Here is a 26,383-nt window from a genome sequence, read left to right on the forward strand (position 1 = left end):
TCCCTTTCTGTCTTTTCCGTGATTGGTCATGTTTAGTGGTTGTTGGAGGCGTTTCTCCCAGCCCTGTTATTTTGCTGTGGGAGAATTTTTGATTGTGTTTTTTGAGTAAACATGTTTGTTTGAACTCATCCCTGTGTCCTGCGCCTGACTCCGATACTTCTCTAAACGAAAGCGTTACAGAATCACGGACCATTATAATGGAGTCAGGCGCAGGACACAGGGATAAGTGCAAACAAACGTGTTTACTCAAAAAACACAATCAAAAATTCTCCCACAGCAAAATAACAGGGCTGGGAGAAACGCCTCCAACAACCACTAAACATGACCAATCACGGACAAGACAGAAAGGGAAACCAGAGGGTTGAATAAGGAACATAATCAGGGAATAGAAAACAGGTGTGTAATAATTAAGACAAAACAAAACGAACAGGGAAACATAGATCGGTGGTGACTAGTAAGCCGGTGACGTCGACCGCCAAATGCCGCCCGAACAAGGAGAGGGGCCGACTTCGGCGGAAGTGGTGACAGCATCGCTCCATACACAGCTGGAAATGGTCACTGTCTATCCAAGCATTTGGGAAGATAGGCTGTAGACTACTTTGGAATCACTAAAGGTGTCCTTTTTGGGAAAAATAGATAACTCTGGTTGGAGTACCACACACAAAAAAGGTGCTATCTAGAACATAAAAGGGTTCTTTGGCTGTCCCCATAGGAGAACCCTTTGAAGAACCTATGTTGGTGCCAGGTACAGTAGAACCCTTTTGATTCCAAGTAGTACCCTTTCCTCAGAGGGTTTTTACATGGAACCCAAAATGGTTCTACCTGGATGAGGACAGCCGAAGAACCATTTTGGAACCCTTTTTTGCTAAGAGTGCAAGGTTGGAAAGAGAGAGAAACAGAGAGGCAGAGATAGAAAAAGGGTGACATCGGGACAGAGTGATAAAGAGAGAGCCTTTGTGAGAACGTTGGTAGACTTTGGGTGTTGATGGATGTGGGACATTTTGAGGAAAAGGGGAGGGGGAATAGGATGAGGGTAAGCTGGCAAGCCTTTAGCAAGAGCCACGGGGGGAGAGCTGTGTGTGTGCATGACCCGAGCATGCGTGTGTGTGTGTTGGGGATGACGCAACAGCTTCAGATGAGAGGATGAGGGTGGGAAGGTAAAGCAGAGGTGTGGGAGGGAGGGAGGGAGGGAGGGAGGGATAAATATCCCAGGCAGCGCCGGGCCGTCTGGTCCCTCAGCGAGGCATTTCATCTTCAGCTTCATCCCCACTTACCAGGCTCATGTATTAAATGGCTTTTCTCACACACCGCTTACCTCCACCTGTTCAGCACTTAGTACAGACGGATGGGCCTGCCTCCCCGCTCCCTCGCTCTCTGTCCCCCCCTCTCTCTTTCTGCCTGCCTTTCTTTCTCTCTCTCTCTCTCTCTCTCTCTCTCTCTCTCTCTCTCCAGGAGCCTCGTCCATTTTAAACCTTGGCTTCTCTAATCGTTGTGTTCCCCAGGAGGAGCATACGCTCACTGCCATGCCACCTGACAGATTAGGATGTCTGTGCCACTGTTTGGAAGCATCTGAGTGTGTGGGGAGGGGTGTGGTGTTTGCACCTTACATGGGGATAGGCAGGAGTAATTGAGTGCTTGAGTTCTCTAACTTGAGGACAAAACTCGATCTTTAACCAGAGATCTTTTTTTCTTCTTCAAATACTGTAAAACTATTTGGTCTAAATGTTATCTTGAAGACAGCATTCATTTAATCTGACTGTTCAATTTGTACTTGTGCATTTGGTGGACACAACAAAAAAATAAACCAAGCCAAGCATCACAGTTTTGCTCCCAAAATTCCCTTTCCCCTCCATGTCTCACTCACTCGATAGTGTTCTGACCGCTTCCTACAGAAATAAATTCCTATAGAAACGGATCTAACTAATGGGATACACGAGTTACATTCCTTGGACGGAAGACAGTTTTATCACAAATTCTAAAGGAACTGGTTGACTGAAGTAGGGAAATACAGTATGTGTTCCAACACTGAGCTACAGTTTTGGAATAATTGTGTTATTTTCCGTTTATTGGCGACATTGCGGTTGTCACTAGTTACCACAGCCACAAAGTCAAATTGTCTATATCGTAAAAATCCATGAAAACAAACATTTGCTTTTTAGTCAACATTTTTGGTTTAGGCTTAAGGTTAACAGTGTGGTTAAGGTCAGGGTAAGTCAGATTTGAAGATTTTAAGAAGCAAAATTATAGATACCATCAGCGTTTATGACTTTGTGCTTGTAGTAACTAACGTTAGTGACGACCCTACTTTGCGAACTGCTAGTGACATTTAGAATTGGTTAGCCCAGGCTATTACCCTAAACATGAACACGTTCCACGCTGACAATATGCAGAAACATTAGTTTGATAAAGACAGAGTGTATTTTCATCAGAATCATTAAGCCTAGGCATACTCTCCAAACAGATGTTCTGGACATAATTCATCCCCATGCAGTGTTCAATGTGGAATTGCAACCCAGTATCACAGATTATACATGAAATAGGCATTTGAGGCAGCTTTTAATGAGTTGGTTTGAATTTCATTAAAGGGCCGTCCAGGTGGATGAATTATCTTGGCAAGGTAGAAATGCTCACTGACAGGGATGTACATTTAAGAGAAATAAGCTTTGTGTACATATGGAACATTTCTGATATCTTTTATTTCAGCTCATGAAACATGGGACCAACACTTTACATGTTGCGTTTTATATTTTTTGTTCAGTTTAATATAACAAGTTGATATTACAGTTTCAATAAATTAATCTTAAACGGCACTTTTTTTTATTTTTATTGCAATTAGGATTTGTTACCTGTAAAAGGTTATGATAAATTAGGCATTGTTGCTCACTGTTGGCATATAGATAATTGCGCAATTTTTTTCTTCCATTGCCACCCTTATTCTAAAAATAGATTTTTTAATTATTGGAGTACTTGAGTACTCTAAAAAATAATAATGAGAGTACTCGAACAGTCAAAAAAGGCCCAATGCCCATCCCAAGTCTGTAGGACTGTGTGGGAGTGTAAGCCTGTTTGTGCATGTCAGCGAGTTAGTGACACACTGTAGGCTATAGATGGACGGCCATTTAATGAAACTCAGACCAACGCATTAAACGCCGCCTCATTTGAGGAGCTTAGAAGACATGCTCTGTAGAGAGTGGCCTGAGAAAAAAGCATTTGAAGAGCAAGGGTTTGGTACTAATTACAATAAAACCTCTTTATCCTTCTCTCTCTCCCTCCCTCTCTCTCTCTCCTCTCTCTTCTTCTCTCTTCCCCTGTTTGCAGAATTACCTGAAGGCAGCCTGGAACGTGTTTGACTTTGTGACAGTTTTGGGGAGTATCACGGACATCTTGGTCACAGAGATTAAGGTAAGTTCTGCTACTATGTCCCTATGTAGTTTCTTACTTTCTGTAAGAGCTGCTACAGTACAATGTGCCCATTCAACTTCTTATATGTAAAGACATCAGCCAAAAAGGGATACTCCTATATGCTGTCCTGCTTGTATGACTTCACTCATAATAACTTTACTCCTTGAAGGAGGATGTTTTCAATGGAAAGTCATTTCACAAGGTTTAACCCAGTTACAGTACTGGTGGTGAGGTAATCAGTTGAAGTCAACAGCAGATCCACCTAGAGAGCTGATGGGGATAGCTGAGAGCTTCCTGCCGGGACTGAGTACTCAGTGTCTCATGCTGGATGGATTAGTATGGAGCTGGGGACAGACTGAAGTGGCAGGTAGAGTCTGAAATGGGGATCAAGAAAAGCCTCTGTGTAGATTGCAGCACAGTAGCACTAAAGTGGATTGGAGTAGTCCGTTTTACTGTTTAACGCTCTTTGTGGAAGAAGTCTCTTTTTTTGTAGGATTTCTCTCCACGTCACTGTCAGTCTTTTTCTCTCTCTCTCTCTCTCTCTCTCTCTCTCTCTCTCTCTCTCTGTTTTTTCTCTCTTTCTGTCGCTGTGTTTCCATCTTCTGCTATGATTTTACTGGCGCCTGCCCTTTGCCATCACTCTGCCAACCTCTGCCTCCTCTCTGACACTATGGGCCGCTCTAGACGGTAAGTGACTTTTCTTGTTCCCGCTGCTTTTGACTGTTCCCTTGGTGGCCAGTCTATCTTTTGGTCTTGGTCCTAACTTTTTCCTTAATCCTTGTATGTTATGTGGTGCAATAGTTATTTGATTACTTGAAGCAGTTACATAAATGGATAGGTAGACACTCTTCACTTCACAGAAAATGGATCTGCTTCACTGAGCCCCTTTGCTAACCTCAGCCATTCTTAGTGTAACCCAGATCTGTTCCAGGACCAGTATGAATGTTACGGTTTGTGTCTCCTCCTGCAGGACAAGCTGATCAACCTGAGTTTCCTGAGGCTTTTCAGGGCGGCCAGGCTCATCAAGCTATTGAGGCAGGGCTATACCATCCGCATCCTGCTGTGGACCTTTGTCCAGTCCTTCAAGGTGAGTCACTGACCCCTGACCTCTTAGAGTTGAGAATAACATGCTATTCATCTGATCAAATGAATGAATGTTAGGCCTATTCGTTATGTTGCAATAACCGTAAGCACATCGAACTGTAAGCGGAAGTAAAGAAATACAATAAGGACATGTTTTGGGTTGCTTTCATATAATGGATCTTTGGATTGATGATGATGTTCATTTGGAGTCTTAAAGAAGTTTGTTCTATGGAGCCTCTCATAAACGTTTTGTCGTACAGAGAACAAGGGCACTGACAGCAATAGTTCATCTGATAGCAGGTTAAATGTGGGGTGATGAGAGATTTTAAGCTCCTATGAAAACGGATCGTTTTCATGGGCTTAGACCCAAGCCACCCCCTGTACCCGGAATTTGAACTACTCCCCTCTGGGTGCAGGTATAGGGCACCCCTCGTCAGGAAAAACAGAACTAGACAATCATTCGTGCCAGGTGTGATATCCCTCCTAAATAGCTCAGGCTAATGTTCCTATCGACCCAGTAACGCCAGCAGGCTCGTCTCTTTTTATTGGTTACATGACACTGCAACAAAAATTCCCCATGGGGACAATAAAGTCAGTAAAGTAAAGTAGAGATAGATGCTGCAGTGTAAAAAGGTGGCTCTTTAGTTACAATGAATGTTTACCCGTCCCTTGTCTGGGATATACATATGTGAATAAGGAAATCAACTCTGCGGCTAAAGTTGGCTGCTCTGTCCCCTAATTGAGACTATTAAACCTCACTGGGATTTTAATTTCTCTTGGGTGTATGTGTTTTCTATTTCCAGGCCCTACCTTACGTCTGCCTCCTCATCGCTATGCTCTTCTTCATCTATGCCATCATCGGCATGCAGGTGAGTAATACCACACACACACACGCTGCTCTTTAACATATGGATCCAACCTTTCGAGTTGATTGCTCATTTAAACGGAAGCCATGGAGATAGACAAAATTGTAAAAATGCTGAATTGTATGCACAATGAGGGTGTTCCCTCCACTAGATTAGCATGGCATTGTAAATCAATGGTAATTGTGTCTTCTGGTAACAGAGCCGTCGTTTAATCAGCGATGCTGTTTAATGACTATGGTGCCCCGGAGGGCTTGATCAGGATACCCCCCCCCATAATTAGTGACAAACTTAACACCAACAGAAGCTTATCTGGCTTTGTTAGCATCAGGACTAACTGTGCGTCCAAAATGGCACGCTTTTCACTATGCGGTGCACTACATACCCCATGGGTCCTGGTCAAAAGTAGTGCGCTATAGAGGGAATATCAAAAGTAGTGCACTATATTGGGAATAGGGTGCCATTTGGGATGTACACTATAAGTGTAGATTTGTGTAGGATAGAGGACGTCGCCATGCCTTTGGATTCTCTTGTTATTAGATGATCAACATCTCTAGATAGCTATACAGCATAATCACTATGCCTTCCGTACTCTATGCTTCACCCCACACACACACACACACACACACACACACACACACACACACACACACACACACACACACACACACACACACACACACACACACACACACACACACACACACACACACACACACAGTCTTCTGCCTACCCTGGCACGATTTAAGAAAAATACTGATTCCTGGCAAAAGTGGCTAATGTGTTTTTGGGAGATAACATTACATTACCTCATATCAAATCCTGCAAATGCTGATACATTCAGCTCTAGCTCTTCCTTATACAAATCACTCGCCCATTGCTTACTCACACGTACTGTATGTGCGTTTGAAATGGCACCATATCCCATACATAGTGCACTACTTCCTACCAGGACCCATAGAGCTCTGGTTAAAAGGCACGCACTATATAGGGAATAGGGGCCCATTTGGGACGTAACCATAGTTAGAGGGATTCCCTGTTTGCTAACTGCCGGCCCTTTCTGCTTCCTTCAGGTGTTTGGAAACATTGAGCTGAATGAGGAATCGGCCATCAACCACCACAACAACTTCCAGACCTTCTTCCAGGCTCTGATGCTTCTGTTCAGGTGACCATGCCTCCACATTCTCCATGTTCTTCCTGTTCTATTAGACGTTTTCTCACGTATCTGTCTGTTCTTTATATTCCAAAGTAATGTAGTAAAATAGACATGTAGTTCCTTATGCCCATGGTGGTGTTTGTGATGGATTTACTGTGTAGTTTCCAATGATGTGTATATGTTTATATATACCCATGTGTGTGTGTGTGTGTCTCTGTGTGTGTCGCAGGAGTGCAACAGGCGAGGCGTGGCATGAGATCATGCTGTCGTGTCTGAGTAACCGTCCGTGTGATAAACTGTCAGGGTCTGGAGGGAAGGAGTGTGGCAGTGACTTCGCTTACTTCTACTTTGTCTCCTTCATCTTCCTCTGCTCCTTCCTGGTCAGTATGGGCCATCGCAAATGAATGACCATTCAGAATGTCCAATGTCCAAGGAATGACCAATGATCAGCAATGAATAACCGTTCAGTATACAGTCACGTACAGTATCTCCTCACACATGCATGCACGTTACCTACACAGTGCTCACCTGCGCTCTCTTACTCTGATGAAAGGGTCCAATTATTATTGGTTAGTCCCTTCTTGTTGGCCAGTTGAGTCTTCTCTGTCACTGTGATACAATGTTGTTGACCACAACTTGACCACTGCGATGGAAACTCTTACCTCCCACCTCTCCACCTCCCTCTTTCTCCCTCCAGATGCTCAACCTGTTTGTGGCGGTCATCATGGATAACTTTGAGTACCTGACCAGAGACGCCTCCATCCTGGGGCCTCACCACCTGGACGAATTTATCCGCGTCTGGGCCGAGTACGACCCTGCTGCCTGGTACGTATCATTAATCCTCCTACAGGTGATTATTTTCTCCCTTTGTCAAGACAGCGTCAGTTTCAGGTTCAGTGGTGACGAGGTGAAGGTAGGAGATGAGGGGTGGAAGTGGCAGTGGTTGTCAGGGGTATAGAAAATAGTCGCCGACACAACAAAGTTGTCTCTAAGTTCCAGTGGGATGACTCTGTGACGTTTGACGACGTTTGACCGTCAGGGAGGGCACTTCCTGAGTGACGTTAAGACGGGCCCTGGAGTGCCGACTAGGGCCCCACAGGCAGACTGATGCATGTAAATCCATGGTTACACTCCATCCGCTAGGCTCCCCTCACTAAGCTGGCGGCTCCAAAGCTCCTCTCTGTCTGTCATTCAAATCACACAACACAGCTTTATCTGTCTCCACCGCTTCCCAAAGTCTTCACCAGAAACCATCGAGAAATACTGGAACTCTAAGAGCAAAAATAAAAAGTTTGGCTGATTTGCACCAGGATGAGAAGTCCCAAATGTCATAATTGCCACCCTATTCCCTATGGGCCCAAGTCAAAAGTAGTGCACTATATAGGGAATAGGGTGCCGTTTGGGACATAGATCCAGGCTCTGTTGCTCAGTCTCATCACCTGTGGCCCTCCGATGTTAGACACAGCCATTAAGGGGAGGAATCATCCCAGGCTCGTGGTAATGACTGGAGCGGAATAGGTGGAATGGTATCAAATACGCCAAACACATGGTTTCCATGTGTTTGATGCCATTCCATTTGCTCAGTTCCAGCCATTATTATGAGCCGTCCTCCCATCAGCAGCCTCCACTGGTCCCAAATGGCACCCTATTCCTTACATACAGAGTCAAAAGTAGGGTTCAATTTGGGACGTAGACTTATAACCTCCCAGTAACCATGTAGTCATGTATGACTATAGATAGGTAAGCTTGTTATTTATACACTGAGTTTATAAAACATTAAGAACACCTGCTCTTTCCATGACATAGACTGACCAGGTGAAAGCTATAATCCCTTAATGATGTCACTTGTTAAATCCACTTCAATCAGTGTAGATGAAGGGGAGGAGACAGGTTGAAGAAGGAGTTTTAAGCCTTGAGACAATTGAGACATAGATTGTGTATGTGTCATTCAAAGGGTGAATGGGCAAGATGTAAGATTTCAGTGCCTTTATACGGGGTATGGTAGTAGGTGCCAGGCGCACCGGTTTGAGTGTGTCAAGAACTGCAACGCTGCTGGAATTTTCACACTCAACCGTTTCCCGTGTGTATCAAGAATGGTCCACCACCCAAAGACATCCAGCCAAGTTGACACAACTCTGTGAAGCATTGGAGTCAACATGGGCCAGCATCCCTGTGGAATGCTTTCGACACCTTGTAGAGTCCATGGCCCAAAGAATTTAGGCTGTTCTGAGGGGCAAAGGGAGTGCAACTGAATATTAAGAAGGTGTTTCCCACAGTTGTGTCAAGTTGGCTTGATGTCTTTGGCTGGTGGATCATTCTTGATACACACGGGAAACGGTGTTCCAAATGTTTTGTATATCTGCGTTATCTACAGGTGTACTTTATTCAATGACCATGACTGCATAAAATGGAGGATATAATGTATATGTTAAGTCACAGGAGCAGAAATGGTGGTGTTTGTGTCCTAACCTCTTTTAACCTGTGTCTTTTACAGCGGAAGGATATGCTATCAGGATATGTACAAATTGTTGCGTTTTATCTCGCCTCCTCTCGGCTTAGGGAAGAAGTGCCCTAATAGGGTGGCCTACAAGGTTTGCAACTCCACACACCCCTTAATCCTAAAGGGATGAGGTGGAAGTGGAAAATGAATGACTGTGAATGACTCCTAGGGCCAGAGATTCCACCATACACAAACACACAAGCATACACCTTCCATACTAACCGGCTGGTGGGTAACCATGGGAACTAAAGGAAAACAATGCCACAATGTAGGTCTCGTTACGATATACTGGCCAGGCTTCACCATCAAGTTATTTCTTCACCATACTGAATACAGTACAGTATGCAGTAGGCCTATATGGTTTCTCGAAGTAGGCCCAAGAGACTGTTTAAACCAGTGCACACACCAAGTAAAGGTTATGAGCATTGCGTGCATTGTTTCCTGCGTTCAGTTTGGTTACCGCTGATGTCTCGTAGCATGCAGAAACAGATGACATCTGAACAGTGAAGCCACAACCTCCCCCTGACATACTGAATATATACTGTACATGTCTCAATCCAACATCATGATCCTGCCATCCCGACATCTCTCCTCAGGGAATTCCCGGGAAAACACCCCACCCACCTCCTGTCCAATCCTGGGATACATCCCTGTCTTACGCAGGACAGGGATGAGATCCCGCCCTGGAATCCACTGCCCTGGAGATCTAAAATAACACAGATTTCTGTTTTTGCCGTTTTCTCTACTGTTTTACCGTCTTCTTTTGGTCCTTTCTAACTCCGTCCTCCTCCAACCTTCTCTGGATACCCCCATCCCTCTCTTTGACCTCTGTGGTCTCCTGTGACATCTTCCCCTGTGAAGTGGCCGTATGACCTACCTTGATATGTACGAGATGCTCCGCCACATGTCCCCTCCGCTAGGTTTGGGAAAGAAATGCCCGCCCAGAATCGCCTATAAGGTAGACCCTTTCCCCCTCCTCTCCTCCCCCCCCCCCCCCAGCAATCTTCCTCTCACTTCTGCCGCTCACTCCCACCTGTCCTGTATCTCCCGGCTTCTGTCAGACTGTCACAGCCACTTCCTGCTGGGCTCTTGTTTTTTCCTCGTTGTTGCTCTTCCTGTCTGTTTGTGACATTCTCTTCTGCCTTCTGCTCCCTCTCAGCTTTTGGCGTTTAGTGTGCTCACTTCTCTGTCTGGCCATTTAGACTTGTTTTGTTTTTAGACAACGTTTTAATTATGTTCAACTAAGAAGAAATCAAGACAGACAGTTGACACAAGCCACACTATTACCAAGAAGTTAGCTAAAAACTCATCGCAGGTTTTGAAAAATCACTCTACTTTGATGACATCATCTGACACATTCTTAGGACCTTTTCTTCCTATCGTTTTAACCAAACCCGCCGTTGTCACATAAAAGCAGATAATGAATATGAGGTTAAAAAGAGTTTGAGACATATGGTAGAGTAATAATGTCCCCTCTTCTCCAATCTATACTCTATGGGCTGGGCTGGGCTGTGTTGAGCGGCAGTATTTAGAGAGCTTTTATTGTGGACCAAGGTAAATCTGGTTCAGCCCTCAGGTACACCCTGTGTATGGCATTTACCTCTGAGTGTGGTACTTACTATGAGTGGCTCCAGCGTGTACACAGCTGTCTAGATGAATCATGGTTAAGACAGCCCTAGCTGTGCCCTGGATAAAAACGTCTGCCAAGCGACTAGTTGGATCTGACGTGTGTGGGGTCTCCAAATATAACTCCTGCTTTAGAGAGATTAATGAACAGGGAGAAATGAGAGAGCGAAGCTAGCCCTTTTTTTTTACATCTCATTTTTACTTTCTTCTTTCTTTCCTTTGCTGTTGTGGAAAATGCATCTCGCTCAACTCCCTCATTAATGAACGCAGAGGTTCCTGTGTGTCTCTGTTGTCCCTCTGTCACCCTCTGTTTATAACTCCTCTGTTGTCCCTCTGTTACCCTCTGTTTATAACTCCTCTGTTGTCCCTCTGTCACACTCTGTTTATAACTCCTCTTTTGGCCCTCTGTCACCCTCTGTTTAGAACTCCTCTGTTGTCCCTCTGTCACCCTCTGTTTAGAACTCCTCTGTTGTCCCTCTGTCACCCTCTGTTTAGAACTCCTCTGTTGTCCCTCTGCCACCCTCTGTTTATAACTCCTCTGTTGTCCCTCTGTCACCCTCTGTTTATAACTCCTCTGTTGTCCCTCTGTCACCCTCTGTTTATAACTCCTCTGTTGTCCCTCTGTCACCCTCTGTTTATAACTCCTCTGTTGTCCCTCTGTCACCCTCTGTTTATAACTCCTCTGTTGTCCCTCTGTCACCCTCTGTTTATAACTCCTCTGTTGTCCCTCTGTCACCCTCTGTTTAGAACTCCTCTGTTGTCCCTCTGTCACCCTCTGTTTATAACTCCTCTGTTGTCCCTCTGTCACCCTCTGTTTATAACTCCTCTGTTCATTCAGTCACATTTATTTATAAAGCCCTTTTTACATCAGCAGTTGTGTCAAAGTGCTTATAAAGAAACCCAGCCTAAAACCCCAAAGGGCAAGCAGTGCAGATGTAGAACCACGGTTGCTAGGAAAAACTCCCTAGAAAGGCAGGAACCTAGGAAGAAATCTAGAGAGGAACCAGGCTCTGAGGGGTGGCCAGTCCTCTTTTGGCTGTGCCGGGTGGAGATTCTAAGAGTACATGGCTTTTAAGGCCAGATCGTTCTTCAAGATGTTCAAAAGTTCATAGTCGACCAGCACGGTCAAATAATAATCACAGTGGTCATAGAGGGCGGAACAGGTCAGCACCTCAGGAGTAAATGTCAATTGGCTTTTCATAGCCAAACATTCAGAGGTCGAGACAGCAGGTGCGGTAGAGAGAGAGAGAAGGAAAGAGGGAGGGGGAGAGAGAGGGTTGAAACAGCAGGTCTGGGATAATGTAGCATGTCTGGTGAACAGGTCAGGGTTCCATAGCCGCAGGCAGAACAGCAGAAACTGGATCAGCAGCACGACCAGGTGGACGGGACAGCCAGGAGTCATCAGGCCAGGTGGTCCTAGGGCTCAGGTCCTCTGGGTGGGAGGGAGGGAGGGAAAGAAAGAAAATACCTGAGATCACACAGGACACCAGATAAGACAGGATAATTACACCAGATAAAGCAGACTGAATCCTAGACCCCAGGCACATCGACTATTGTAGCATAGATACTAGGGACTGAGACAGGGAGGGTTGGGGGACACTGGACAGGGCCAACCAGGCAGGATATAACCACACCCACTTTGCCAAAGCACAGCACCCACACCACCAAGACCTTCACCACCGCACAAGCCGGACAGGAAGATCACGTCAGTGACTCAACCCATTCAAGTTGAGTACGGTGAAAAAAGCCTGGCATGATGTGATGCGCCCTTCATAGGGATGGCATGGGAGAGCAAGCCAGTGACTGAGCCCCCGTAATAGGGTCAGAGGCAGAGAATCCCAGTGGAGAGAGGGGAGCCAGCGAGGCAGAGACAGCAAGGGGGGGTTCGTCACTCCAGTGCCTTGCCGTTCACTTTCACACCCCTGGGCCAGACAACACTCAATCATAGGACCCACTGAAGAGATGTGTCTTCAGTAAAGACTTAAAGGTTGAGCTCGGCAGACTTCCAATAAAGTGTTGATTTAAGTAGAAAGCCCTGTCTCCAGCTGTTTGCTTAGAAATTCTAGGAACAATAAGGAGGCCTGCGTCTTGTGACCCAAGCGTACGTGTAGGTATGTACGACAGGACCAAATCAGAGAGATAGGAAGAACTAGTTCATGTAGTGTTTTTGTAGGTTAACAGTAAAACTTTGAAATCACCCCTAGCCTTAACAGGAATCATGTGTAGAAATGCTATGCCTGGAGTAATATGATAAAACCTTTGGGTTCTTGTCAAGATTATAGCAGCTGTATTTAGCACTAGCAGAAGTTTATTTTGTGCTTTATCCGGGTATCCGAAGAGTAGAGCATTGCAGTAGTCTAATCTTGAAGTGACAAAAGCATGGATTAGCTTTTCTGCATCATTTTTGGGCAAAACATTTCAGATTTTAGCAATGTTTTGAAGGTGGAAAAAAGCTACGCTTGAAAAATGTGTATATGTTTGTCTAAAGAGAGATCAGGGTCCAGAGTAACGCCAAGGTCCTTCACAGTTTTATTTGAGACGACTGTGCAACCATCAACATTCATTGTCAGCTCTGACAGCAGGTCTCTTTGTTTCTTGGTACAACAGAGGAATGACAGAGGGACAACAAGCATCTCTGTTTTGCCACCATCCACTTCCTTATGTCTGAAACACATACTTCCAGGGTAGGCAGTTTTGTAGCTTCAACGTGTTTCATTGAAATGTACAGCTGTGTGTCGTCTGCAAAGCATTGAAAATTGACATTGTATTTCCAAATACCATCACCAAGAGGTAGCATATCAAGTGAGAACAATAGTGGCCCTAGAACAGAACCTTGAGGAACACCGAAACATACCATTAATTTGTCAGAGGACATAACATCCACAGAGACGTACTGCGAGTCTAATATGAGTAATGGAGTCGCCAATGTCTAGGGTTTTAAATTTGTTGCTGCTAATGGTGGGAGGCTTCGGCAGCTCAGACCACCTATCGGGTGGTGGAGAGATCTGAGAAGGCTCAGACCACGTATCGGGTGGTGGAGAGATCTTCGAAGGCTCAGACCACGTATCGGGTGGTGGAGAGATCTTCGAAGGCTCAGACCACGTATCGGGGGGTGGAGAGATCTGAGAAGGCTCAGACCACATATCGGGTGGTGGAGAGATCTGAGAAGGCTCAGACCACGTATCGGGTGGTGGAGAGATCTGAGAAGGCTCAGACCACGTATCGGGTGGTGGAGAGATCTGAGAAGGCTCAGACCACGTATCGGGTGGTGGAGAGATCGAAGGCTCAGACCACGTATCGGGTGGTGGAGAGATCTGAGAAGGCTCAGACCACGTATCGGGTGGTGGAGAGATCGAAGGCTCAGACCACGTATCGGGTGGTGGAGAGATCGAAGGCTCAGACCACGTATCGGGTGGTGGAGAGATCAAAGGCTCAGACCACGTATCGGGTGGTGGAGAGATCGAAGGCTCAGACCACGTATCGGGTGGTGGAGAGATCCGAGAAGGCTCAGACCACGTATCGGGTGGTGGAGAGATCGAAGGCTCAGACCACGTATCGGGTGGTGGAGAGATCGAAGGCTCAGACCACGTATCGGGTGGTGGAGAGATCGAAGGCTCAGACCACGTATCGGGTGGTGGAGAGATCGAAGGCTCAGACCACGTATCGGGTGGTGGAGAGATCGAAGGCTCAGACCACGTATCGGGTGGTGGAGAGATCTGAGAAGGCTCAGACCACATATCGGGTGGTGGAGAGATCTGAGAAGGCTCAGACCACGTATCGGGTGGTGGAGAGATCTGAGAAGGCTCAGACCACGTATCGGGTGGTGGAGAGATCTGAGAAGGCTCAGACCACGTATCGGGTGGTGGAGAGATCTGAGAAGGCTCAGACCACGTATCGGGTGGTGGAGAGATCGAAGGCTCAGACCACGTATCGGGTGGTGGAGAGATCTGAGAAGGCTCAGACCACGTATCGGGTGGTGGAGAGATCGAAGGCTCAGACCACGTATCGGGTGGTGGAGAGATCGAAGGCTCAGACCACGTATCGGGTGGTGGAGAGATCCGAGAAAGCTCAGACCACGTATCGGGAGGTGGAGAGATCGAAGGCTCAGACCACGTATCGGGTGGTGGAGAGATCGAAGGCTCAGACCACGTATCGGGTGGTGGAGAGATCGAAGGCTCAGACCACGTATCGGGTGGTGGAGAGATCGAAGGCTCAGACCACGTATCGGGTGGTGGAGAGATCGAAGGCTCAGACCACGTATCGGGTGGTGGAGAGATCGAAGGCTCAGACCACGTATCGGGTGGTGGAGAGATCGAAGGCTCAGACCACGTATCGGGTGGTGGAGAGATCGAAGGCTCAGACCACGTATCGGGTGGTGGAGAGATCGAAGGCTCAGACCACGTATCGGGTGGTGGAGAGATCGAAGGCTCAGGCTCTGACTCCGACTCGTTGCTTAAATGGGGAAAACCGGTTGAACGTTTCTATCAGCTGAATGAGTGACACCGGTTGACATGCCAACAGCATTTCTTTACAGAAGCCGTGTGAAAATTGTCCGGCTGAGGGGACTGAGCAGGGGGGTTTACCACTACTACTGTACCTGTACTTACTGCCAGCACAGACCCTTTCCTACACTTAAATAACCCTAGCTTACCATTTCATCTGAAGATGGACTTGCAACTTGGCTATCCTCACCATAATGAGATAGTTCTCCTCCATATTATGAGTACAGCGACTGCAATGAGAAGACATAATGTTGCTTGGCTTCGGCTGGTGGTGGTCCTGCAGATCCATGTCCATATACATCGTCCGGGGTGAAAAAGTTGAATGAAGACAAAACTAAGACATTGGTAAAGTTGTGAAATGAAGAGTTTGATTAATCGGTTATTAATAGTAAAAAGCGAAACGTTTGGTAGGTAGCCAAGTACCCACAAACAGCGTAGCAGCATGGAAACAACACGGAGGAACTCTGTTACCCTCTGTTTATAACTCCTCTGTTGTCCCTCTGTCACCCTCTGTTTATAACTCCTCTGTTGTCCCTCTGTCACCCTCTGTTTATAACTCCTCTGTTGTCCCTCTGTCACCCTCTGTTTATAACTCCTCTGTTGTCCCTCTGTCACCCTCTGTTTATAACTCCTCTGTTGTCCCTCTGTCACCCTCTGTTTATAACTCCTCTGTTGTCCCTCTGTCACCCTCTGTTTATAACTCCTCTGTTGTCCCTCTGTCACCCTCTGTTTATAACTCCTCTGTTGTCCCTCTGTCACCCTCTGTTTATAACTCCTCTGTTGTCCCTCTGTCACCCTCTGTTTATAACTCCTCTGTTGTCCCTCTGTCACCCTCTGTTTATAACTCCTCTGTTGTCCCTCTGTCACCCTCTGTTTAGAACTCCTCTGTTGTCCCTCTGTCACCCTCTGTTTATAACTCCTCTGTTGTCCCTCTGTCACCCTCTGTTTATAACTCCTCTGTTGTCCCTCTGTCACCCTCTGTTTATAACTCCTCTGTTGTCCCTCTGTCACCCTCTGTTTATAACTCCTCTGTTGTCCCTCTGTCACCCTCTGTTTATAACTCCTCTGTTGTCCCTCTGTCACCCTCTGTTTAGAACTCCTCTGTTGTCCCTCTGTCACCCTCTGTTTATAACTCCTCTGTTGTCCCTCTGTCACCCTCTGTTTATAACTCCTCTGTTGTCCCTCTGTCACCCTCTGTTTATAACTCCTCTGTTGTCCCTCTGTCACCCTCTGTTTAGAACTCCTCTGTTGTCCCTCTGTCACCCTCTGTTTATAACTCCTCTGTTGTCCCTCTGTCACCCTCTGTTTATAACTCCTCTGTTGTCCCTCTGTCACCCTCTGTTTAGAACTCCTCTGTTGTCCCTCTGTCACCCTCTGTTTATAACTCCTCTGTTGTCCCTCTGTCACCCTCTGTTTAGAACTCCTCTGTTGTCCCTCTGTCACCCTCTGTTTAGAACTCCTCTGTTGTCCCTCTGTCACCCTCTGTTTATAACTCCTCTGTTGTCCCTCTGTCACCCTCTGTTTATAACTCATAATTTTCCACTTTGGCTATGAGCTGAGCTTCCCTGCCAAATTACCTTTCTTGTCCTCCCTGTGGGTATTTTTCGTTCCTCTTATCTGCTTAACTCCACTGTGTGTGTGTGTGTGTGTGTGTGTGTGTGTGTGTGTGTGTGTGTGTGTGTGTGTGTGTGTGTGTGTGTGTGTGTGGCGCTTGTGTATGTTTTTGACAGAATGTGTACATACAGTATTTATATGTTTGTGGGATGGCCTCACGTGTCTGTGGTTTTCCTTTCGCCCTAGTGGGCACTACCTGACATGTCAGACCCTGCATGCATAGGTGGTGTCCCATCTTCTTCCTCTCATCTCTATCTCATCTCATCTCTATCACCTCTTCATCTCCCCCTTCCACCCTTTTTCCTCTCATCTCTATCTCATCTCATCTCTATCACCTCTTCATCTCCCCCTTCCACCCTTTTTCCTCTTCCCCTCTTCTCCTCTTCTTTTGTATTGTAACAGCTCCTGCATGGAAGTATGCTCTCTTGAGTTCAAGGGAGGCTTGCTTGCACACACATGCACATATACACACACACACACACACACATACACACACACACACACATGCCTCATCTGCGATTCCCCTCCACTTGGCTTGAAGACAATAGGATTCATCCGTCCCAGTCTTCCCCTCTGCGAAGCATGCATGTGTTTGTGTGCATTCTCATCCTTCCTCCCCATTAGCCGTTCATGGAGCTCTACATGCATGTATGTCACTATGACTGAGTCTCAAATGGCATTATTCCCTGTTTAATGAACTATTTAGGGAATAAGGTGTCATTTGGGATGCAGATTATCTCTCTGCTCTGCTACCCACCTAAAAATGAAGAGGCTAGGGGAAGGAGTGTGTCCCCATAATACAGATATGGCTTCATTCATTAATTCGTTCTTTCATAGCAGCACTAAAACATGCTCCTCCAGGGCCTTGGAAGCATGTTGACATGTGAACTGGTTCTATCATTACGTAATGCCGAAAAATACTAACTCTTCATCCACACCACTCATGGCTTCTAGTACATCGCTACTACGTCACTTTCCTGTCAGTCTTTGAGTGAAACTCCCTGACACGTTCTGAGGAGTCCTAATGCACATTCAGTTGATTTGTTATGCATGTCCCTCTCAATGTCCATCTCAGACCTTGACCCATAGTCTGACTTTCACATTACCATTTGCATGGAGTGTTGCTCTGAACATTCTCTCTCCTCTCTGAGATGTCTTGTGTTATGTTGTTGTGCTCCTGGGAAAGCTCTTCTGTCTGCTGGACTGAAACTAATCCAAGCCACTGGCTGTCAAAGGTCCACATCACTCTCACTGTATGTACGGTGTCCCTATTAGGACACTCTCAGTCTCAGCAGGACTTGTCAGTCTCAATTCCATCAGTTAACATGGAACTACTCTACAGGCAGCACACAGAACCTGCCCAAAGAGCAATTGATTGTAACAGGTGCTAAAATTGGTGTTCTAATGGGCCCCTCACCATGGTTTCTATTCTCCTTAGCGATTGGTCAAGATGAACATGCCCATCGCCGATGACAATACGGTGCACTTTACGTCCACGCTGATGGCTCTCATCCGCACCGCTCTGGAGATCAAACTAGCATCTGGTCAGTGACCTCTGACCTTATCCCCTTACACACGTACACACTCCAACCACAATAATAGGATAGGAAAAGGGGAAATTAAAATCAACATAAAACATGAATAGAATAAAAAGTTGTTAGAAATATTATTTAAAAAATGTGGTATATTGTTTATGTAAAGAAATAAAGAATAATATGTAATCATTCAAAAGAGAGGGTGGCGGCCTAAAAACCGGTCCTGCTAGGTCTGATGGGTAGGGGTGAGACCAAGGAACTACAATGAATAGAAAGGAGTCCCCATTCAAGTCATAATGAATTGCATCTATGTGTTTACCAGTCAAATTGCCATGGTCAGAGGTTCCAAGTCTGTTTAGTGTTTGCAGATTGATAAGTGTGGATGGACGTGATGTGACATATGAGTGTGTCTCTCCTCAGGGGTGCTGGCTCAGCGCCTGTGTGATGCTGATCTGAGGAAGGAGATCTCCAGAGTCTGGCCTAACCTGCCTCAGAAGACTGTTGACCTGCTGGTCACACCATATAAAAGTAGGGGACACTGGTGGTCTGTGTGTGTGTGTGTGTGTGTGTGTGTGTGTGTGTGTGTGTGTGTGTGTGTGTGTGTGTGTGTGTCTTGGTGTCGGTGCAAACGTGTTTATGTTTGTGTTAGAGAGCATGAAAGAGAAACTGAAACAGAGAGCCATAGAGAGAGAGAAGAGAAAGAACTGAGAGACACAAAAAAAGACATGCAATAATCTTCAGAGCACTGAGCTTCACCAAAGCCCCGTCATCCCTTGAGTGAGTTTGTAGGCTCAACTGTTTTCTCGTTCTGCTCTTTCTACTGCTCTTCAGTTTACTCTGTATGAGGGAGCTATATTTACACACACACACACACACACGCACACGCACGCGCACACACGCACGCGCACACACACGCTCGCGCACACGCGCACACACGCACACACGCACACACACGCCCACACGCACACAGAGCCTGACTACAGTACAATCTCCCTCATTCTGTCTGCTCCTCCAATGCCATCTAGTGGTTGTGGGGAGAAGACAACTAGTGCTTTTCTCCACTGACTCTGTCTTCATTTTACCTTCTTTCTTCACTCCTTTCAGTTGATGAGTTCAATGAGCTCATATGCCCCTTTGCGGTTGTAAACCGAGAGCTGACAGTGGGGAAGGTCTATGCTGCCCTCATGATCTTTGACTACTACAAGCAGAACCGGGCCAAGAGACTGGAACAGCAACTGGGACTGGACTTCACAGGGACAATTAAGGTAGTATATGGCCACAAAAAGAGAGCTCAACTTTGCCATAATTGCTTCTGAGACAGCTTGGGCTGCGCCTTTGAGGGCTGCGCCATTGAGGGCTATCTCCATCCACAAATTATTAACGCGTTATAGGCTCCACATCCATTGAATTTGTCACTACCTCTACTTGATTCTAGTGAGAACAGCTGATGGGAGGTCCAGATGACTAGAAATCTCTCTGTCTCCTGCAGAATAAAAAGGGTGCAGCCTTCTTCCGCCCCATGATGCCCATGACACATATGCAGGAGGAGACGCCAATCACCACTGCCAAGCCCCCGCCCCCTTCACAACCAGAGCCTCAGCCAGAGCCCCCGCCCGCCACCACCTCTCTAACCAATGGTGACACAGTGTGAGTTTTTCTTAGCAGATATACAGTCTTTGTATAGATACACTCGTCAATAGAAATGTATAGATACATGGCATATACACTACTGCACGCAGGAAGGAAACAGGTAGACGTAGTAGTGATCAATGTGAAGTGCTTATCAGAGTCATTGGCTTTCATACTTTTCGAAATCTCAGCGTGGCTCAACCAATTTCTCCAACTGTCACCACATTGAAATGAATAGGAGGCACGAAGGCGTTGGTTGGGAGTTTTGGGGAGGTGGACGGTCAGGCTGTGCGACCTCCACGGATGGTGGTCGCAGAGCCGGATAGATATCTCACGATGTTTGTGTGTGTTTTGCGTGTGTGACCTCAGACCAAGCCCTAGAAGTGCCATGAAAGAGTCCGTATCAGGAGATCAGCTGTCTCAGGGGGGCCAGCGGTCCAGCACTAGCAGTCGGACTCTACAGCGGGGCCAGTCAGAGGACGTGCCATACTCCATCAAACCTCAGGTACTTAGTACATATTTTATACCAAAGATAGGAATTATGCAAGAAACCATCGTACCATAGTTCACTGTTAAACCTCTGGTACCCACAACTAGTGGTTGCAAATTTTGTAACTTTTCTGAATTTTCCAGAAGTCTCGGTTGGGAAATTCCTGGTATCAGGAGGGAATAAGCAGGAAATCCTAAAATCTTCCGACCGGGATTTCTGAAGAAGCTGGGAATTTTGGGAAATGTACTGTTTTGCAACCCAACATACAATTTACCAAAGATGTGAATTACGCAAGCAGCCACTGTACCATCATTCACTCTGGTATCCTCAACTCAACTATATGCATACGGTGTGTTGTTTCAGGAATCAGTGGAGATGAGGCAGGTGGAGAACGGTGCTGATTTAGAGGGCTACTTTGGTCTGGAGGGCCATGGCAGAGCAGCCTCCATGCCTAGACTGGACTCCCAGTACTACGTAAGTCCACTCACTTCCTTACTGTATCCCTGTACTCTCTCACATAGGACCCCACCAGAACCCCGCCAGGGCTGCCAATGTGGTGCCTGCTCAAATCAAACAGCATTAACTCTACAATTAGGACAATGTCAGCATTAGGACAATGCTAGTAAACATTATATGAGTTTTGATATCTATAGTACGACACAGTTTTTACTAGTAAACTCTGACAGTATTCAATAATACTTTCTCATAAAGTTGGTAGTAGTTCGTGATGATATTATTATGAGACACAATCAGAGAGGAAGGGAGTGGGGAAAGTAGTTGAAGTGAAAGAGAACATATAGAGAAAGATAAAGCTGAAGAAAGACAGAATATTAAGGTAGGTAGCTAGAAATGAATTGAATTAGCCACAGGCTAACTAAAGCAAAGACGCTGTCTGTCAGTGCACATCAAGTCATCCTGCTGACCTTGTCTGCATCGTAAATGTCACCCTATTCCATATACAGTGTACCACTTTTGACAAGGGCCCATAGGACTTTTGGTATGTAGATCTTATGTGACATATCATAATATTTCCTCAACAAATCTGAATGTACAGTCATGTTCCCAGCAGTACAGTGACTACACTGTACCTTTTACATTCCAGTCAGTTAGCAGACACTCTTATTCAGAGCTACTTACAGTAGTGAGCGCATACATTTTGGTATTGGTCCCACGTGGGAGTCAAACCCACAACCTGACGTTGCAAGTGCCATAATCTACCAACTGAGCCACATGGGAGAATATTGTCTTCTTAACGCAGAGTATTTTGAATACTACACAATATAAAATATTCATGTTTTAAACAACTGATGATAATGGCCACATTGTGTAATATGCTTCACTGAAGTACCGTTTATACTTAATAATGTAATATGCAAATCTCTCTCTCCCCAAAAAGTTCAGGTGGAAAAGTGTGTGGGGAACTGCTTAAGCCTTATTACGAATATGCTCCATCTTCACTATGCTTTCCTGTTTATAAATATTGAAAACCATTTCTACATATTTTTTGTTATTCTTTTGACCCATTTGTCTGTTTTCACGTTTCACACTAGACTTTTTGTCGACCTTCATTGTCTCCATTATGGTTATAGTCAATGTCTAAACGTTTTTTATCTGACATCTATTTTGTACCTGTCTTTCATTTTTGTCATCTTTTCCTCCCTGCTCTTGTGGTGAATGGAGTCCAGATTTCTTTCCTCTTGAAGGCCTTTTCCGGACCCTCTTTTCTAACTGTGTGATTGGTTTACGTGTCTAACCATATGAATCCTGTCTGTCTCGCTTTGCTCTCTGTCTGTCTTTCCTTCTCCCCATCCACTCCCATCCTCTCTTCCCTTTCTCCTCCCTCCTCTCCTCCTTCTCTCCTCCTTCTCTCCTCCTCTTGATGCCCATGGCTAATGTTGTACCCACCTCCTTCCTGTGTGTGCTGTCTGACAGCGGAACCACCCTCGCCACCTACCTGGGACCTACCTGGCAGTATGTACACCTGTTCCGCCTCTCTCTCTCTTTCTCTCTCCCATCTCTTTCTCTCTCTCTCTCAGTGCATGCTGGGAGTGTTTTGTAGTTGAGAGGCATTGTGGAGGGCTCTATCCTTCCTTATATTCTTGATTCTTTCCTTGGTCTTTTCTTTCAATTAGAATTTTCTATGGTGGAGTTAACCCACTGTTAGTTTAGCGGTACACACTGGGTTGTTTTTCAAAGTTTGGGAGGAAGAGGACAGAGTTTTAGTTTCCTGGGGTTTTGAGCACTGTGGTGTGCACGATGGCTTCGCAGCCTAGCGCAGAGGAGACGCTGTCGTTACGGCATGGATTCAGGTCAAATCAAATCAAATGTTATTGGTCACATACACATGGTTAACAGATGTTAATGCAAGTGTGGTGAAATGCTTGTGCTTCTAGTTCCGACCATGCAGTAATATCTAACAAGTATTCTAACAATTTCACAACAACTACCTTATACACACAAGTGTAAAGGAATGAACAAGAATATGTACATATAAATATTTGATGAGCGATGGCCAAACGGCATAGGCAAGATGCAGTAGATGATATAGAGTACAGTATATACATATGAGGGATAGGGATTGATTGAATATGTCCGTAAACACACCAGCCAGCTGGTCTGCGCATGCTCTGAGGACGCGGCTAGGGATGTCGTCTGGGCCTCCAGCCTTGCGAGGGTTAACAAAAATGTTTTACTCACGTTGGCTGTGGTGAAGGAGAGTCCACAGGTTTTTGGTAGCGGGCCTTGTCAGTGGCACTGTATTGTCCTCAAAGCGAGCAAAGAAGTTGTTTAGTTTGTCTGGGAGCAAGACGCCGGTGTCCGCAACGAGGCTGGTTTTCTTTTTGTAATCCATGATTGACTGCCACAGTCTCGTGTCTGAGCCGTTGAATTGCGACTCTACTTTGTCTCTATACTGACACTTTGCTTGTTTGATTGCCTTGCAGAGGGAATAGCTACACTGTTTGTATTCGGTCATGTTTCTGGTCGCCTTGCCATGATTAAAAGCAGTGGTTCACGCTTTCAGTTTTATGCGAATGCTGCCATCAATCCACGGTTTCTGGTTAGGGAAGGTTTTAATAGTCACCGTGGGTACACGCATCACCGATGCAATTGCTAATAAACTCACTCAGGTATGTTCCTGAGATTGGAGTTAAGGTGGAGGAGGTTCTGCTTGCTGTTGGCGAACAGGTAGAAGCTGAATTTATACATCCCACATCCAGAATGAACAAAGCTGTGGTTGTGTTCATGAACAGAGTAAATTTGGTGGGTAGGCTGATTGCTAGTGGAATATTTGTAAGGGATGTGTTGGTGCCGATTTCTCCTCTTTCGACTCCTTTGACTAGCGTGGTAGTTGCGAATCCGCCTCCATTTATTACGAATGAACAAATCCGGAAAGAGCTGAGTCGGTTTGGTAAGTTTGCTAGCGGTTTTCGTGTACTGTCGGCAGGTTTTCAGGCAGATGCCGTTAAGCATGTTGTTTTGCTCCAGAGCCAAGTGTTCATGTTTCTGAATAGCAATGAGCAACAGTTAAATGTTCATTTTAAAGTGAGGCATGGGGAGGGGCTCTATGTGGGGTTTGCAATATAGTCTATGGTGCTTTGAGTGTGGGGATTTGGGGCATACGAGCTTGCGTGCCCACATAAAGGCTGTAGACAAGGTGAGGGTACAAGCACCAATGGGGGAAATTGAGGTCAACGTGCAGGGGGCCATGAGACACAGGCAGCAGAGGCTGGGCCTAGTCATGCTATAGGTAGGGGTGAAGATGAGGCTGGGCCTAGTCAGGCTACAGATGGTGGTGTAGCTGAGGCTGGGCCAAGTCATGCTATAGATGCTGGTGTAGATGAGGCTGAGTCTATTCATGCTATAGATGGTGGTGTAGATGAGGCTGGGTCTAGTCAGGCTAGAAATGGTGATGTAGATGAGGCTGGGTCTAGTCAGGCTATAGATGGTGTAGCTGAGACTGGGTCTAGTCAGGCTATGGATGGATGGTGTAGATGAGGCTGGGTCTAGTCAGGCTATGGATGGATGGTGTAGCTGAGGCTGGGTCTAGTCAGGCTATGGATGGATGGTGTAGCTGAGGCTGGGTCTAGTCAGGCTATGGATGGATGGTGTAGCTGAGGCTGGGTCTAGTCAGGCTATGGATGGATGGATGGTGTAGCTGAGGCTGGGTCTAGTCATGCTATGGATGGATGGTGTAGCTGAGGATGGGTCTAGTCATGCTATGGATGGATGGTGTAGCTGAGGCTGGGTCTAGTCATGCTATGGATGGATGGTGTAGATGAGGCTGGGTCTAGTCATGCTATGGATGGATGGTGTAGCTGAGGCTGGGTCTAGTCAGGCTATGGATGGATGGTGTAGATGAGGCTGGGTCTAGTCATGCTATGGATGGATGGTGTAGCTGAGGCTGGGTCTATTCAGGCTATGGATGGATGGTGTAGATGAGGCTAGGTCTAGTCATGCTATGGATGGTTGGTGTAGCTGAGGCATAGTGATGTGGTGAATGAAGTCAGTTTGGGGCTCTGGTGGAAAGGGACAAGTGTGCTGAACCATGGAACAAATGTTAGTGCAGGGGTGGCACTCCTTTTTGCACCGGGTCTGACTGTAAACATTTGCTCATCAAAGGATATCTGTAGTGGATGTTTGGAGAACTAGACATCCCAACACAAGCCAGTATACATGGGTGAAGGTCTTTGGGGATAGGGTGAGTGCAGCCAAACTAGATCGGTTTTACATGTCCAGGAATCAGAGCAATAGGCTGTTGGGCTCTACCATTCTCCCGCTGGCTTTTTCGGATCACCACATAACCATGGCTCGGCTGTCTATTTCACCAGGCTTTTTGGGAAAGGTGGGGGCAGTGAAGAGAGGAGTATGAGTCTCTGAGTCAATGGTGGAATGTGGGAAAAGTCTAAATTCTGCTTTTCTGTCAACGGTATACAACTCTTTCATCCTCAGAGGCTAGCAGAGTATTGGGGCAACTCAAGCGTAGTATCAGAGAAGTGGAGATTGAGCTGGTGGGGCAAGGCAATGTAGGCCTCCAGGCTAATTTAGCTGAATTACATAGAGACCTGGGCAGTTTTTTCCAGGTTAAAGCAAAGGGAGCACTTGTAAGAGCTAGGTTCTCCATGCTCAAGGAGATGCTCTGACCTCCTTCTACTTTTGTTTGGAAAGAAAGAGCCATGAAGCCAAGGGTATGCATTGTTTGCGGCTGTCAGATGGGTGGGTGACCTTTGTGGTGGGGGAGATTGCGGAATGTGGAGTTTTATACTGAGTTGTATAGGGCAGAACTGTGTGATCCTATGTGTGTTCAAGTTTTGTTTGCAGAACTCCCTAAGCTCTCTCTGGCACAGAGGGATGAAATTGACATTCCCCTGTTGTCCCATGACCTGGCAGAGGCCGTAACCCAGATGCCCCCCAGCCGTACACCGGGGGTCGATGGACTCCCAGTGGAGTTTAATAAAATATTCTGGGGAATAATTGGACCGAACTTCTTTTGCGTGTTGTGTGAGTGCGCCGATGAGCTGCCGTCGGTTGGCTCTGACTCTCCTGCCCAAAAAAGGGGACTTGTGTGAACTTAAGAACTGGAGGCTTGTGGTATTGCACTGTGTGGACTACAAGATATTTGCCAAGGTCCTCGCTAACAGACTGAAGTCTCATCTGGACTCTATAGTACATAATGACCAAACATATTGTGTACCGGGACGCTCAATCACGGACAACTTGTTCTTAATCAGAGACATGTTGGACTTGTCGAAAGTTTCTAATGTGAACTTTGGATTAGTCTCTTTAGACCAAGAGAAGGCTTTTGATAGAGTGGACCAAGTGTATCTGTTTATTGTGATGTCTGTATTTGGGTTTGGGTAAAGGTTTTTGGCTTGTGTGAAGATGTGGTGTGCTTGGGCATCATGTATGATCAAGGTGGGAGGGGAGCTCAGTAGGCCAGTCTGGGTGAGGTGGGGCATTAGACAAGGATACCCTCTATCGGGGC

At 46.2% G+C, this 26,383-nt stretch overlaps 1 protein-coding gene across 1 annotated transcript in view; it reads left to right on the forward strand.

Annotated features, from left to right (window-relative positions):
- Nucleotides 1–26,383, forward strand: part of cacna1bb (calcium channel, voltage-dependent, N type, alpha 1B subunit, b) — a 219,981-nt gene that overhangs the window by 178,607 nt on the left and 14,991 nt on the right. Inside the window, exons 33-47 of the mRNA XM_045689930.1 lie at nt 3,319–3,402; nt 4,087–4,089; nt 4,373–4,489; nt 5,289–5,354; nt 6,422–6,513; nt 6,734–6,884; nt 7,202–7,329; nt 9,866–9,962; nt 18,185–18,290; nt 18,702–18,809; nt 19,386–19,546; nt 19,771–19,928; nt 20,280–20,415; nt 20,764–20,874; nt 22,333–22,371. Coding sequence (XP_045545886.1) covers nt 3,319–3,402; nt 4,087–4,089; nt 4,373–4,489; nt 5,289–5,354; nt 6,422–6,513; nt 6,734–6,884; nt 7,202–7,329; nt 9,866–9,962; nt 18,185–18,290; nt 18,702–18,809; nt 19,386–19,546; nt 19,771–19,928; nt 20,280–20,415; nt 20,764–20,874; nt 22,333–22,371 — 1,557 coding nt within the window. The remainder of the gene's footprint in view (nt 1–3,318; nt 3,403–4,086; nt 4,090–4,372; nt 4,490–5,288; nt 5,355–6,421; nt 6,514–6,733; nt 6,885–7,201; nt 7,330–9,865; nt 9,963–18,184; nt 18,291–18,701; nt 18,810–19,385; nt 19,547–19,770; nt 19,929–20,279; nt 20,416–20,763; nt 20,875–22,332; nt 22,372–26,383) is intronic.

This window comes from Salmo salar, chromosome ssa11 (genome assembly GCF_905237065.1).
Source record: "Salmo salar chromosome ssa11, Ssal_v3.1, whole genome shotgun sequence".
NCBI classification, from domain to species: domain Eukaryota; kingdom Metazoa; phylum Chordata; class Actinopteri; order Salmoniformes; family Salmonidae; genus Salmo; species Salmo salar.